General features: G+C 47.7%; 1 protein-coding gene across 1 annotated transcript in view; it reads left to right on the forward strand.

Annotated features, from left to right (window-relative positions):
* RNF213 (ring finger protein 213) overlaps window positions 1-16416 on the forward strand; it is a 46452-nt gene that overhangs the window by 15168 nt on the left and 14868 nt on the right. Inside the window, 21 exon segments of the mRNA XM_030461659.1 lie at window positions 66-673; window positions 969-1134; window positions 1364-1581; window positions 1874-2014; window positions 2231-2392; window positions 2829-3966; window positions 4155-4348; window positions 4447-4599; window positions 5231-6355; window positions 6357-8822; window positions 9624-9760; window positions 10060-10155; window positions 10638-10756; window positions 11234-11356; window positions 12042-12121; window positions 12853-13000; window positions 13350-13485; window positions 13903-14091; window positions 14558-14697; window positions 15123-15277; window positions 15821-16033. Coding sequence (XP_030317519.1) covers window positions 66-673; window positions 969-1134; window positions 1364-1581; window positions 1874-2014; window positions 2231-2392; window positions 2829-3966; window positions 4155-4348; window positions 4447-4599; window positions 5231-6355; window positions 6357-8822; window positions 9624-9760; window positions 10060-10155; window positions 10638-10756; window positions 11234-11356; window positions 12042-12121; window positions 12853-13000; window positions 13350-13485; window positions 13903-14091; window positions 14558-14697; window positions 15123-15277; window positions 15821-16033 — 7907 coding nt within the window.

The raw sequence follows: 16416 nt of genomic DNA on the forward strand, positions 1-16416 counted from the left end.
GGTACACAGCTGAGCTCTGTGGTCTCTGAGAAATCTGATCTCTGACCTGTCTTTCTCTTGTATAGTGGATACAGGTAAAGTGGAACATCAACACTTGGAAGATCTTCGCTCAAAAAGACTAAATGAAGTTGTGACTGTGGAACGCAGACAGCCACAAACCTACTACAGCCTGAGTCCAGAGCTGAAGGAATTTGTCCATAAAATGCACTCTTTTAAGGACAGTCTGATCTTCCAGCAGTTCTGGGAAGAAGCAGCACAGAAGGCAGGAGAGGAGAGTGAAAGTTGGGGAGAGGAGTGTGGAAGTTCAGAAGAGGAGGATGACAATGTTCCTGCATTGGACCTTGATAGTGTTTTGAGCAGTCTGATCTCCCCTTGTTTTGCAAGTTATGAAAGGTTGTATGATGATCTCAGATCTGGAAGTCTCACACTTTCTGCAGTTGATAAAATTTTTCGGGAATTCACAAATAATCCTGAAGATCTCAAAAGTGAACTAAATGCCATGTGTAAGCTTAGACCTGGAGAAGCCAGAGACTGGGTTGATTGTCGTTTTCAGCAGATCCAGCAATACCATGAAATGCATGTCACTTTGGATGCTGCCAAGGTGATTGCCTGTGTAAAAGAGATCTTAAACCTCTCTGGTGATTTCAGCATCCTGGAAAACTTGTTGGACATAGTAAGTATCCACTTCTTCAGCTCTGTTCTGCCAGGGTGTTGGCTAGAAAGCTTGGGTAAATCTGAAGCTTTCTGCAAATCTATCCCAGTATATCAAGAATCCTTCCTTGTCCCAAAATGCTTATTAGAGATAAAAATTAAGTGTTCAAACAAAGTGCTTTTGTTTAGGCTTTTTTGAGAGAAGATGGTTTTCCTGTTTGGGTTGTGGCTTTGCAGAGCCTTCCTTTCCCTGCTGGAGCAGGGGTTGTGGTTCCCGTTTCCAGACTGAATGTTTGTTTCCACTGCTTGATTTGTAGACAGAAAAGCTTGAATCCTACAAGACACAAAGGCTGGACTCCATCAGCCCTGAGCTTGTGAATGCCAAGAGTCTGCTGCAGGGGATCACTGTGAAACATTGTGGGTGCCTGAGGGAGCTGGCCCAGCAGAGGGAGTTTGTCAGCTGGGTCAGAGAAGCTCTGAAAGGTGAGTGCTGCTCCCCCAGGAATTAGGCAGGCAGCAGGAGAAGGCCAAGGATGTCATTAATGTGGGTGAATCATTTAGTAAGGGTGCTGGTGGGGTGGCTGGAGGGAAGTTGTGTAGCAGATGTGATGTTTAAGGGCATTTCTTCTGCATTGCCTGTAAAAGGTGGTGATGTGGAATTGCATTAAAGTTTCCTCATTTGTTGTTTGTCCCTGTGTTTGTCTCATTTAAGATATAAATGAACTGAAGGTGTTTGTAGACTTGGCCTCCATCTCTGCTGGGGAGAATGACATTGATGTGGACCGTGTGGCATGTTTCCATGACACTGTGCATGGCTACTCTTCCCTGCTCTATGAGCTTAGGCAGGACTCAGGGTTCAAGGACTTCATGCACTGCTTGAAGAAGCTGTGGCGAGCTCTGGACAGTGATGAGGATCTTCCCAAGAAATTGGTGAGTACATGCTGTACTACATACTGTAGCTTCACTTTTACAAGAGCTTGGTGATGCAGAAGAGGGCAGGCAGATGGCTGGGATTCTTACTCTTTGCAGCAGGGTGTGTTTCTGCAGCAGGAGGCAGGGAAAGACTGTGAGCTCTGTTTAGCCTCCCATGGTGCTGTGGCCTGTAGTTTGTTCTTTTCTTCCTTCCCCATCTGAAACTCTTCTGCCACCCCACAAATGGAGTCCTGGAAGGACATGCCAAGTCAGAGCAATTGGGTCAGTGCCATGTCTTCTCTTCCCACAGCGTGCTTCAGCTCAGCACTTAGGGTGGCTGAAAATAGTGAAAGAGAGCCACGGGTCTGTGGAGCTCTCATCACTGTCACTGGCAGCTGCCATCAACAGCAGAGGAATTTATGTTCTCAGAGCACCAGATGATGGCCAAAAGGTGAGGCTGCTTGGCTTTCCCTTCCCTCCTGCAGATAACAGTGCAGATAACACTTCTGTCACAGCAGTGTCTGAAATGTGCTGTAGCTTTTATCCCACTTTGCGCAGTTCCTTTCTGGGGGCTGCTGCCTCCTAAGTGCTCCCCTTACTGGATGTTGCACTGTCTCAGGAGTGGCACTTCGGTGCACATCAGCACTAATGACTTCTTCTCTGTCAGATTTCTTTGGACAATGTCCTGCACTTCATCCTCCCAGAGAGCTCTGGGGATTGTGAAGCATCACGGAAATACTCTCTGGCAGAGCTCCGTGAGCTGCAGAACAAACTGATGCTCATGTCAGCGAAGGGAGAACAAGGCTTGGAAGTGGAGAAGTTCTCTGAGGTCAGATTTCAAACCCAGTGGGTTACTGCTGTTGAGGCTGGGGCTGGATTTTTGCCAGGAATATCAGCTTTTCTGGCTGTGGTTTACAGCTGACTTGCTGGGGAGGAATAGTAGCAGGCAGGCAGGTGTTCCCACCTCTTTGGTTCCCTGTTGAGGTGGAACTAACCTGGAGATGGCACAGTGAACTGGTACCCTCATCCACTGGGGATGCTTCTGCCTGGGAGGGTTGCTGTGCTTTTGTAGAAAGCTGGGGGTTCCTACTGCCTCCCTGAGGATACCCTGTTATAAAACCACAGTCTTTTGCTACTGTGCAAGGCCTGACACACTGGGCTTGGGGCCTTTCTTTTAAAGAAAAGTTTTCAGTGGCTTAATGACTCAGACTTGCCTTGGTGTATCAGCTTAGGGTTTTTTTTCTCTTTCCTGTATCCTCACACAGATCTTTTCCTATGTCCAAAGACTTGCACAGGCCTTTATAGACCTTTATTCAGCTGGGAACATGCTCTTCCGCTCCTGGCTTGCTCAAGTGTATTGTTCACCCAAAAGAGAATCATGTGTTCTCATGGACTTTTTTTTGGGACTGATCCCAGAGCTAGAAGGACAAGGAGAAGTGTCAGCTGTGCTCCTAGGCCTCTGCAAGATGATGGAGAGTTTCCTGGAGAGCTGGAAAAGTTTCATGTATGAAAAACGACTCCAGCATTTCTACTTGAACTACTACACTGCTGAACAGCTGGTCTGCTTGTGCACAGAGCTGGGGCAGGGGGTGCCCAGCCAGGGTGCCCTGATGATGCTTTCATTCCTAAAACACAACTGCACTGAGCAGGATGTCCTCAGAGCCTCCAGCAGAGAGGTGCCTCCCAGCTCAAGGAGGGCTATTCCTGACTTGCATGTGATGCTGGATGGGGAGAAGGACCTGACTGCGTGTCTGAAGTGCATCTGGGAGTCCTACATGAGCAACATGGGCTCCTTCCTTCCAAACTGCCTGGATATTGATACTCTTGGTGCGTGGCTGAAGAATCTGGCCAGCTGGGAGAGTGAGCATGTCACACGAGACTTTCCACAGTATCTCCTGAGTGGACAGCCCAACCTCATCACATGCCCTCGCTCTGAGGTGCTCACTTCTGCTCTGGCTATTTACATGAACAGCCCTGCCCAGCCCCTCCCAACTTTTGATGAAGTTCTCCTGTGCACCCCTCAGACCACTGCTGAGCAAGTGGGGCTCTTCCTCAGGAGGTGCCTCATTCCTGGCAGCAGAGGAGAGAAAATTTACAGCATGCTGTATGCAGATGAGCTGAGTTATGATGTCAGCTGCAGAGCAGAGGAGCTATTCCAGCACCTGAAGCACTTCAACACCACCTATCACCTCATTGTTCTGTGCAACTGCGAGAGGGAACACAGCTACATCCCTTCTGTCTTCAGCCAATACAAAGTGCACGTGATACCCCAGATGCCTCTACCTGAAATCCAGCAGTACCTTCAGCACCACTACAAGGTTGCCCAGCCTTCAAGCTCAGCTGCTTCTGTGTTCAAGGACAATATGTGTGTTGGAATTGTGTCCTCCAAAAAAGCTGGTGTGGGTAAGATGTCACATGCAAAGCAGGGTCTGCTGAGTATTAAAAACTGGAGTGTGGTTCACCCTGCTAGGTTGTCTGCCTGAGTGATAAGCAATCTAGTGAAAAAAAGAATTATTGGGACTACAGTCAGTTGAGTGACAAATTTCATCCTTAGATAATGGCTTTACTTATTTCTGTGTTTCTTATAACAGGGAAGTCTCTTTATGTGAAGAGGCTACATGAGAGACTGCAAGAAGAGCAGCCTGACTGTACAGAACTTCTGAAAACCATCAGACTAATTGAACCTAAGGTGGATGAAGATAAAGTGCTAAAAGATCTTCTGCCTTTTCTGGAGGCAGAACACCAGACAAAGCCCATGATATTCCATTTTGATATCACCTCTTCAGTAAGTACATGCTTCTCTGTCCCAAAAGTTCTATGTGTTCTGTGAAGTTATGATGAGCAAAAGAAAAGGAAATGCCTTTGGGTCTTTTCTTGTGATAGGTACAAAGTGGAATTCCGGAGTTTCTGTTCAAGCTGCTGGTTTTGCAGTATCTGGCAGATAATAATGGAAATATGTGGCTACGGCAGAAGTGCCATTTGTATATCATTGAAATCCTTGAGGTATCACCAGTGCCAAAGAAAGCAGCAAGACACGTATGTACACAGCAAGAGCTGATCCCTTTGAATTCCTCAGTCTTTCTGCACATGGTTGTGTATAGCTGCACACGAGCAGTAGAGACTATAACTGTAAACATGGCATAGGAGTTACTTGTGCATCTCTAAGTGGTGTCTCTGTGTACAAAGGGATGGTAAAACCAGACAGTAAATTATGGCTGTCATGTTTTTTGGGGGTTGGTAGTTTCTGAAGGCCCCACAGTAATGTTTATAGGAAACAAAAATGCAAGATCTCCTCTGCCCCATGTTACACTGCAGGTTTGAAGGCACTAGAATATTTATATGCAGCTGTAAGAACAGAGTGTAGAAGTGACAGGGAAAAGTAGCAACAGTTTCTTGGGTTTAGATTTCTTTTTCATTGGGGTATAGCTGAGAAGGGGATGGAGGTAACAAAGGACCACAAAAGGCTGTGGGAGGAAATAGGATTAATTATTGTGATGCACTTTAGTGGCAGAAGTGGTGTACAGGGGAAAAAGTCTCATGGTTGCATGGGCCAGCTGCTGTTATTCAGCTGGAACTTTGTTTAATCTGTTCTCAATGGTATTTTTTTCTAAACTGAAGAAGGCTGGAGTTACAGCTTTCTGACATATTTTCTTTTCCTCTGCTCCAGGTGTCAGCAAGCTGGAAGTTTAATTTCTTTGATGTGTTCCCTAAAGTAACCTGCAAATCTCCCAAGGAAGTACTAGAAATGGAGACACTTAGGAATCTGTCTGAAGATGTTTCAGATCCAGGAATGGACAAGGAGGAATTTTGCAGTGAGGCTTTCCAGAGACCCTTCCAGTACCTGAGAAGGTTTGACCTGGGTCAGGATCTGGACACGTTCCGCTACGAAGCGCACTCTGTGGAAGGGAGCCCGGCAGAATGCCTGCAGCATCTCCTCCTGCACTGTGGGGTCACAGATCCCTCCTGGTCAGAACTTCGAAACTTCACATCGTTTCTCAATGTTCAGCTGAGAGACTCTGAAGCTTCTGTCTTTTGCAACCCTGACTTTACCCAGGACATTTTGCAAGGTTTCAAAACTTTTGTCGTTAGCTTCATGATCTTAATGGCAAGGGATTTTGCAACACCCTCTCTGAACATTTCTGATCAAAGTTCAGGAAGGCAGGCCTTCAACCTGGAGAATGTTGCAGAAGAAGATCTTCTTCCTTTCCGCATTCGGAAAAAGTGGGAGTCTGAGCCTCATCCTTACTTGTTTTTCAATGAAGATCGAACGTCCATGACATTCATTGGCTTCCACTTTCAGTACAATGGCAGACAAGGTGTTGATGCCATCAATCCTTTGAATGGCAGCATTATCAAGAGAAATATCATGACTTCACGGTTGTGCAAAGGCTTGTTACTCCAAAGAGTTCCCTTCAATATTCCATTTGATGAGTTGTCTCGTTACGAGAAGCTAGAGAAGCTTTGCATGGTCTTGGGAACCCCCTGGATAGACCCGGATGAGACGTACGAACTCACGACAGACAACGTGCTGAAAATCTTGGCTATTGAGATGCGATTCAGATGCAACATCCCAGTTGTGATCATGGGAGAAACGGGCTGTGGGAAAACCAGACTTGTAAAGTTTCTGTGCAAGTTACGCAGAAGCTACCTAGAGGTAGAAAACATGAAGCTTGTGAAAGTTCACGGGGGTACTACTGCAGAGATGATTTATGCCAGGATTGAAGAAGCAGAAGCCCTTGCTAAAATCAATAAAGAGCAGTATGGGTTGGACACAGTCCTCTTTTTTGACGAAGGCAAACACAACAGAGGCCGTGAGCAGCATCAAGGAAGTTCTGTGTGACCACACAGTGCAGGGGAAGCCTTTGGTCCCTTGCTCTGGCTTGCAGATCATAGCAGCCTGCAACCCCTACCGTAAGCACACACCAAAGATGATCCAGCGCCTGGAATTAGCTGGGCTGGGCTACCGTGTCAAAGCAGAGGAGACAAAGGATAAGCTTGGATCTATCCCACTGAGACAGCTTGTGTACCGCGTCCACGCTCTCCCACCCAGCATGATCCCGTTAGTGTGGGACTTTGGGCAGCTGAACAACTTCACTGAAAAAATGTACATAAAGCAGATCGTACAGAGAGTGTGTGAGCAGGTGCCGATGGCGCAGCATGAGGCCGGGGTGATGACTGATGTGCTGTTTGCTTCCCAGCAGTACATGAGGCAGAGGGATGATGAGTGCACCTTTGTCAGCCTGAGGGATGTGGAACGCTGCGTGGAGGTTTTCAAGTGGTTTCACAAGCACAGTGCACTACTCCTGAGAGAACTGGAGAAGTACCTGGCTGAGAACAAACCTTCAAAGAGCACCCCTGAGAGAAACATCGTTATCTGGGCTTTGGTGCTGGCAGTCGGGGTCTGCTATCATGCTTCCTTGGAACAGAAGGAGCCATATAGGAATGCTATCAGCAAGGTCCTTCCACAACCTTACAATTCCCAGAAAAAGATTTTGGAAGATATCTCCTTGATGCAGGACTTGTTTCTCAATGGTGTGCATGTCCGAGATACCATAGCAAGAAACCTGGCCTTGAAGGAAAATGTCTTCATGATGGTCATCTGCATTGAGTTGAAAATCCCTCTTTTTCTTGTTGGGAAGCCTGGAAGCTCCAAATCTCTTGCAAAAACCATTGTGGCTGATGCTATGCAGGGCCAAGCAGCTCAGTCAGATTTGTTCAAGGACCTGAAACAGATCCATCTCGTGTCTTTTCAGTGCAGCCCTCTCTCCACTCCAGAGGGAATCATAGGCACTTTCAAGCACTGTGCTCGATTCCAGGAAGGGAAGAACTTAGAGGAGTATGTCTCAGTGGTGGTTTTGGATGAGATTGGGCTGGCAGAAGACTCTCCCAAAATGCCCTTGAAGACTTTACATCCACTTCTGGAAGATGGCTGCATAGATGATGTCCCTGTTCCCCACAAGAAGGTTGGCTTTATTGGGATTTCTAACTGGGCTTTGGACCCTGCTAAAATGAATCGAGGCATCTTTGTCTCACGTGGTGACCCCAGCAAAGAAGAGCTCATTCAAAGTGCAAAGGGGATTTGTTGCTCAGCACGAGGGGCTTTGCAGAAGGTTGAACAGTATTTTTGTCACTTTGCAGATGCATATGAGGAGATTTGCAAGGCCCAAGACAGGGAGTTCTTTGGTCTGCGTGACTACTACAGCCTCATAAAGATGTTTTTTGCTTTAGCTAGAAGCTCCAAAGATGGGCCAACAGCTCGGGACATAGCTGAAGTTGTTCTGCGTAACTTTGGTGGCAAAGATGATGTCAATGCCTTGGAAATATTCACCTCACGTTTACCAGAAAAAGGAGAAATACACGCTCATGATATCAGTAGAATTGATCTGGTACAAAAAAACATTCAGAGCAGCAGTCAGGATGGTGACTGCAGGTACCTGCTTGTGTTGACTGAGAATTATGCAGCCCTGCAGATCCTCCAGCAAACTTTTTTTACTGCCCGACATCAGCCAGAAATTATCTTTGGCTCCAGTTTCCCTAAGGACCAGGAGTATACCCAGATATGTAGGAACATCAACCGTGTGAAGGTCTGCATGGAAACTGGCCAAACGGTTGTGCTCCTCAACTTGCAAAACCTTTATGAAAGCCTCTACGATGCCCTCAATCAGTACTACGTGTACCTTGCTGGCCAGAAGTACGTGGATTTGGGGCTGGGCACCCACCGGGTGAAGTGCCGAGTGCACCCCAAGTTCCGCCTGATAGTCATCGAGGAGAAAGATGTGGTGTATAAGCACTTTCCCATCCCCCTGATCAACAGGCTGGAAAAGCACTACCTGGATATCAGTACTGTCCTAGACAAGGGCCAAAGAGAAGCTGTGGCAGAGCTGCAGAAGTGGGTGCACGAGTTCACTGCGGCCAATACAGAAGATCACTTCATGAGCAAGCAGAAATACAGCCCTTCTGATGTGTTTGTGGGCTACCACCCCACTACCTGTGCCTCTGTCATCCTGCAGACAACAGAGAGGCTGAAGCCCAAGTGTCCTCCCAGCGAACTCATGTCCTGTGTGATGCAGGAAGCCCAGCTGGCTCTGCTCAACTGTGCCACCCCGGACTCCGTCATCCGCTGCTGCCACTCGGTGGCCTCGTTCAGGGCAGGTTCCTTGGCCAACACCTACTTCCAGCAGCAGCACCACACATCTTTCACAGACTTCCTCCGAGCTCAAGTCCATGCTGGGGCTGACTGCCAAACAGTCTTTACTGAGGTGAGTGTCTTGCCAGGGTCCTCTCAAAGCCCTCCCAGCCTGTGCTGAGCTTTTGGGTTTGTGGCTACACCTGAGTGACCCTGGTAAGGGCTCAGATGTGCAGAGTTTGGGGGTTCAGCAGGTGTCTTCTTGCATCCTGAAGAATCTCATTACCTCCACTGTGTGTGAGGTGGTGTTTGATGCTCCCCAGCAAGCAGGGGTTTTAAGTGACTTTGGGCAGCTGAGGTGTCTCTCTACTTTGAAAATAGTTCTGTCTTCATGAACACAGCCTGCCCAACAGGCACTGGATGCAGGAAAAGGCATCAAGAGCCCTGGAACCTTCATGTCTTTGTGTCTGCCTCTGGTCTTAAAGGTGGCAAAGATTTTTAACCTGGCCCAGCTGCAAACAGCCAGAGATCTCCGGAGCCTTTCATGGGAATATCTGTGGTTTATTTTTACCAAAGATAAAGAGCTTCAGCTGAGATTGGTCAGAGCATTTCTCCCTCCCCTGCCTCACATGGAGACAGTGTGCTTTCTCTTGAGGCTGGACTTGCTTGTTGGGGGGTGCTGCAGGGAGGCTGGCTATGGGGCTTCAAGCAGGAGTGCTCTGGCAGCACCAAGAGGCACTGTGTCCAGCTACTCAGCACTGGCCCTGGGTTGTGTAAGAGCCCAGGGTCACTCTTTTGCCTACTGGCAAGGCGAATGAATGGTTTTTAGGGTGCAGTCCAGCTCTGTGGCAAGGTAGCAGCATTGGGGAGCATGGGTGAGGAAGCCTCTGCTGCCTTCTTGAGCAAAGAGCTGACCTGCCTCTTGCACACCCAGGTCACCACCTTCTCGAGGCTCCTCACCAGCACTGACACTGCCTGCCTGGAGAGAGAAGTGCAGGGGAAAGCACAGAGACCTCAGCTCCTGTTCCTGCAGCAGTTTGACACTGAGTACTCCTTCCTGAAGGGCATCCGGTGAGTCTGGCTTGGCAGTGCTCAGGGCAGGCTGTCCTCTGGGGGAAGATGCATGGGCACAACCTTTGGAGTAACCCCTGGGGAAGGGGGCCCATGCTGGGCCTGGCTGGGTGCACACTCTGGCAGCTCCATCACACACAAATGGGCTTTTGAAGTTACCCCTGCCCCAGAAGATGGGTGTTTTAATCTCTCCCTCTGCCTGTAGCAGCCAAAGCTAATGTGGAGTGACTACCCCCACAGTCTTTAATGTTTTGTTTTTATACTTAGTGACTTCTTTTAAATCCCCTTTCACTCTTCAGAGATTTCCTTGGTACCACATCAGGAAATAAAATCCTTATTATTCAGACAGACTTTGAAGGTGGCTCTCAGAAGGCCCAGCTCATCGCCTCAGCCAAGTAAGTCAAGTGTGAAGTGACTCCCAGCTCGGTGGGACAGCTCCTGGCTCCCAGCTGTTCTGCTCAATGACTTCTCAGCCCTGTTTGATTTAATGCTAGTTGGGGGAGTTCAGAATCGGGGCTGTGTAATCCTTTGCTTATTCTGTAGTGGAATGAATCTAGAAGCACTAATTGTATTCCAAATAATTCATAGCCTAAGTCAAAGAACCTTAAGCTGAGTCAAATTACCAGATAAATCACCTTTGAAGTGTGAATTCTCTTGGTGAATTGTGCTTCTGCAGAAGCCCAGATGAGCTGAGGGTCAGGGGCATCACTGAGGCATAGCTGGGGGCAGTGGCTCAGCACAGCCAGCTGGGAGGAGGGGGTGAGTGAGTTGCTTTTGTCTGTACAGGGCAAGAAATGTGCCCTCTGACAGAGGAAAGACTCATGGCCATGAACTTCTGTCTGTTTGATCTGTCAACAGCATTTCCTCTTTGTTGTAGATACACTGTTGTTAATGAGATCAACAAGGTGGACCTGGGAGAAGCCTCTGTCTTTGTTTATTTTATTATGAAGCTTTCCCGGGTGGAAGGAGGAACATCCTATGTGGGATTCCATGGAGGTGGGTCTGGCCATCCCGAGCTCCTTGCTTTTCAGCTGGCTGCAGGCAAACACAGAACAACATTTCATGCTCACCTTCCTTTTTTTATGCTCAAAATCTGGAGTCATTGTCCTGTGGGTCATCATAGCTGCTTCCCTTACCCACAGGGACTGCCCCTTGGGGGGATCAGTACCTTGGAATCTTTGTCTTCTCTGGGAGAGCACCTCACCTTGCCCACTGGTGGATGAGTCAAAGAAAGTTCAAAAAGAAAGATGAGCCAAAACCCTGGCAGTGTCCACACCCAGTCAGGCAGAGTGAGGTGTGTTAGCATGTTAAAAGTGAATTGCTGCTTTCTTTCTTCATCAAGAGGTGAGAGTAAGTGAACTCTGAATGTAAACTGCTAGCCCACAGGTACTGGGAGATAATTCTTGGGAAGCTCTTCTAGAAGACCATGCTGCAAGCACAAAGTTATTTGGGTTTTTTGTCCTCTGCCTCTAGGACTGTGGCAGTCAGTGCATATAGATGATCTCCGCAGATCCAAAGACATGATCTCTGATATGACTGCCCTGCAGAACCTCACCATCAGCCAGATTCTCCGTGAGGAGTCAGGTAAAACCAAAGGTGAGCTGCATGCTGCCTCTGCAGCCAGTGGTGGTGTTATGCTGGTAGAGAAAAGGGAAGATGTGGTCTCAGACTTGGTGCTCAGGGAACTCGTGTGGTACAGGGTACACAATGATTCTCCCTGCTCAGCATAACTTTTTGTGGGGGTCAACACATGGCTAGCAACATGGATTCTTATCTAGTTTCTTACTGCAGCTTCAGGTCACATTGGTAGTTTTCCTGTTTTCTTTTGACAAAAATATTCTGTTCAGCAAGCTGGATGCTCTGTTTCTGCTCAGGAGGCAGCAGATGCTGCATGGCAGAGACCACTGAAAGGGAATCTCTCCAGAATATCTCACTTGTCTGAATGCTGATCAGTTTGCCTAAACCAATAGCAAGGTTAGAGAAGACTCTTTCCCTCGGTTTTTTCTTGCAGTTTTTCCTTTCACCAGACTGCCTCACAGGGTTCTGGTGGAGGTGAGTGCATTTGATCCAAGTGTCACATTTCTTCCAGTTCTTGCTGCCTGCAGGTTGACAGCCCTGGCAGCTCAGCTGTGTTTAGGGAGGTGGATCTCAGCTTGTTATGCAGGTGGATCTCTGACACATCTGCTGCTGCTCTGGGATCCAATGGCTAAATAAACTGTTATCTGAGTGGTGCAAAAGGGTTCTACTGCTTTCTGATACAAATTCTACACCTTAATTGCAGCTCTGCCTGTGAGTGGAGAAGAACAGGAGGAAAATGAAGTGGAGGGTGAAACACCAGTGCCAGAAGCAGATGACTATGAGGTCAGTTCAGAATACATTTGTTTGCTACTCAGCTGTCAGTATGGCTCTTTGCTCTCTGTCACCCAAGGGTGCAATGCACACTTTGTATCCCCATTCACCCAAAATCCATCGGGAATATTATTTGTGTCATGGATGTTTAATCAGACACTCATTCCTCCCACTGCAGCCCAATCAAAATCAGCATCAATAAGGAATTAAACCATTCTAAGGACCCTCTAATTACTGATTTCATACTCCTGATTTTTAAAAAACCATTTAAACATCTGTTGTCTTTTTACACCCTGAAGCTGCAAACTTGTGACTGAGCCTGCCACTCCAGCTGCTTGTGCCTTAAGCCATGCTGAAGCTGGCTGTGGACTTTGCTGTGCTGCAGCTGTGTTAAGACTGGCTTCACATTCCCTTGACAGCATCATGGAGCATGAGGGTGACTGCATGTGGCTTTTGTCCCCCTGGTGCCCAACCATCTCCCAGGGAGGGCACATTTTCCCTAGTCATGTTTATTATTTGCACTTTTCCCTGGATTGCCCCCTATAAAACTTCATACAACTGCTGTGTTGCAATGCCAGTTTGAAAGGGCTGCAGAAACTGCATCATGTAAAACTGGGAGGTGGGATGCCAGAGGAACAGGCCCCTTCTGGAGATCACTAGAACTATTTTAAGGGGCATGTGTAGGGGGCAAGGATGTAAGACTGAAGAAACATTAATTTCTTTTCATGCTGTTTGGGGGGAAGGGTGAAATCCTGGACACTACTGTACTCCTGAGGACCTGTGTACAAAGTGCTGTGGGGATGCTACGGGACCAAAATGAAGATTTTAGTCGAAGCAGAAAGCGAATTAAGATTCTCCTTGGTCTCCTGTCCAAAGAGGATGACTTGAAAGGTATGTGCTTCCTGGCTGCAGCAGGTAGTGTCCCTGAGCATCTAGGGGACCACCAAAATATGTAAGTTAATTCACTGGGGACCCAAAGGTCAGTGCAGTGCAGACAAAGTGGGTCTCCCAGGCCATCTCCAAAGGGCATGTGTGTCTGTGCTTCAGTCTGCTGCTCCTTTGGCTGTAGGTCTTTTCCTGCAGTTCAGAACATGTTTTTTTCCTCTGGCTGTGCTAACTCTGGTTAGCACAGAGCTGGCCAAGTCCTGAACCAACTGTAAAATACTGTGCTTGATGTGATACTTGGGTTTAGATTCAGTGCCAGTAGAAGAGAAAATGCAAGTTGCCTGTTGTTTTCTAGCCTCTTTTCTGAAGATCACAAAGACTCGTCTCTCCAACCTTTTGAAGAAGCAAGAAGAAAATTCCCTTCATCCAGAAAATTGGGTGCTCCGGGAGGCTTCCAACCTCAGTGCTCTCCAGGAGGCAGGCACCTTCAGGTGAGGGGAACACCAATGTCTTGTAACCTGCAGAAGAAAAGCCTCCAAATGGCAGCTGTGCAGCAGGGACAGCAGGTTTTTAAATCTGAATATTTGCAATATTAGTCCCCAGTCTGTGCTGGCAAATCTTTGAAGGCAGCTTCATCCTCCTGGCTCCTGAGGGAGGGAGAGTTATTGCTGACTGGGCTGTACTGGGACAGGAATGCACAAGTGCTTTGAGTGGAACAGTGGGATTACAGGTGAGCCACAAGTGAGAGCAGTGCAGGGGTTTTTGTTGTTGGTTTTTCTGCTTCAAGGCAGGGTTAGGAGTTTCTCACATGCAAGTGTCAGCAGTTTTTCAATTCAGCCACCTCTTGATTTGCTGATATTGTTGCTCACCTTCCTTCTGGGTATCTTGATCTCTTTCTGCCCCCAAAGGCACACCCTGTGGAAGCGAGTCCAGAACGTGATCACTCCATTCCTGGCTCTGTTGATTGCTGTCATAGACAGAAATGGCAATCTGGAGCTGTTGGTCAGGCCAGCAGCTCCGTGGGTGACAAACCTGTGGATGTTCATCTTCAGTGATACAAAACTTCTGACTGTCCCTTACGGTGTGGGTAAGAACAGGTGAGCCACTGGAGAGAGCATCAGGAGGGCTTGGATGGCAGCACTGGGACCAGTCCAGCACTGGCATTGAATCCCCATGGGAGGTTAACCCTTTTGGTTACTCCCCTGTGCTGTGCTGAAGGCAGCAGGGGCAGCTCTTGGTGACTTCAGAAGTCTGTTCTTTCTACCTTATCCCCAGCACTCCTGGGCTTTGCTCTCAAGCTCTTGGCATGCTCACAATTCTTACCCAGCTCTTGAAGCCCTCACGTTCTGCCACTACAGCTCCTTTGCCAGGAATGTTAACTGAGTAAGTGCTGATGCTATGCAGTGGGCAGGATCAGCTGTATTAATGAGTCCTTCAGTTCTTTCCCCTCCCCTCATCCTCTCCTATAGCTCATTTCTTGGTTTCTGCAGCTTTCTGCCTCTGTCATCTGGATGTGTTTCCCTGGTAAAAGCCCAGTCCATTAATGACCTTTTAATGTCCTAGCTCTCAGCCAGAGATCATTCTGGTGCAGAACAACATGATGGTGTCTGCTGATGTTGGGAATGAGATGCCCTTCAGCTGGAGGATAAAGGAATACTTGGATGAGCTGTGGTTGGAAGCTCAGTACATCCAAAACAATGATGGTGAGAACCTGAGCTCGTGACACAGAGCATCTCCATCCACCCATCCTGTGATCTCTGTCATGCCTCTCTCTTTTTGCTACTCTGGTGTTGCCTTCAATCCCTCTGTGCTCAGAGGAGCCAGCAGAACTTTGTGCAATAAGCTTTTCTTTGTGCTTCTCACTGTTGGTTTTTCTCATCTGTTCTGTGCCTTTGTATTCCAAAGGCTGGGGAATGCTGAGAGTTAATGACAAGATGAGATTCCATAAATATGACCTTGGTGCCTGGGCTGAGAAGGTCTGGCCTCAAATCCCTCATTTAGTGCTTTGAATGAGGGGAGCCCTGGATGCATCAGTGATGAATGAGGTGGCAGTCTCTTTAGGATAGAAGCTGTGTCAAACCCAGCCTCCTCCTAATACTGAGTTTTAATTTGCATTCTCATTTTCCAGACCAAGATGAGAAGTTTGTGGATATCTTCCAGAAAACTGCACTGGGAAAATATATCACTGCTTTGGCTGAGGAAGAAAGGCAGATGCTCTTCCAGTCCTATATCACAGACTTTATTGTCTTGACCATTGGTGTATCCTCACCAGAGGAGCTGAAGGTCAGCGTCTGGAACAAGACCTGGAGACCCTTTGGCCATGAACATGTCCTTCTGCATCAATCTTGCCTCCTCAGCTAAAATCCCCCTCTGAGACAGACAACAGTAAGGTGGCCACAAAGCAGATGCATTTAACACTGAATGGCTGCCGAAATTCATGAGACCTTACTCAAAAAAACCCCCAGCACTTCCATAGGAGCACCTATAAAAGCTGAGATATCATTTAAGGCTGTCTTTGTAAAGCCCTGATTCTCTTCTTTCAGAGCTTTCCCATGATTTTCAGTATAAAAGTGTAGTGAAATGAGGCAACCAGGTGCCAGTAATTCCCAGGTAGTGGGCATGAGCTTGTGCCTCAGGCCTCACCTTTTATTGGCCCCCTAATCCTGCTCATGCGCAGTGGGGCCCACCCTAATCAGGCACAGGTGGGCTGAGCACAGCTCATGCCACTCCCTGGGAATTAGTGGCACCTGGTTGCCTCATTTCACTACATAAAAGGTTTTTTATTAGTTTTATTTTTAACTTTTTTTTTTTTCTCTGAACTTTCAGTGTCTGCAAATTGCATTCTTATCCTGCATAGAAGAATGGAAAGCAGCATCTCCCAGAAGAGAGCAGATGGTGCCCTCCTTGCCTTCAGTCCACCTCGGGTACAACCGGTTCAAGAGCCGCCTGCAGAACTTTTCAAGGATCCTGGCTGTACACCCCCATGTGGTTGACTACCTGACTAACCAGGAGGCATATGAAATACCACATGCAGAGATGGTAAAGTCACTACCCAAGGCATTTTGTAGTCCTCAGCCCTAGCAGAGGGCTCTGTTTTCACTGGATTAGCTGCTGCTCAGTCTCCTTTTGGTTTCAGCTGCTGTGAAGTGGGAAGCACAAGCTCAGTCAGGATCTGCTCTGTTAGCATTGCTACTAGCAGGATTTTAAATAGTTTGCCCTGCTTTCACATCAGTCAACAGGATGTGCTAATGATCTGAGCAATGAGCATTCCAGAGCTTAAGATAATAAAGTAGAACATTATTCAGTAGAACAAAGAATCACAGAAGGGACCTCTGGAGGTCATGCTCTAGCAAAACAGACTGAGAGCCCAAAGTTCATAAATAATTCTGAAGTGCAGTTGTTGAGTTACACTTACACCCTGT

This window comes from Calypte anna, chromosome 18, assembly GCF_003957555.1.
Source record: "Calypte anna isolate BGI_N300 chromosome 18, bCalAnn1_v1.p, whole genome shotgun sequence".
In the NCBI taxonomy this organism is placed as follows: Eukaryota; Metazoa; Chordata; class Aves; order Apodiformes; family Trochilidae; genus Calypte; species Calypte anna.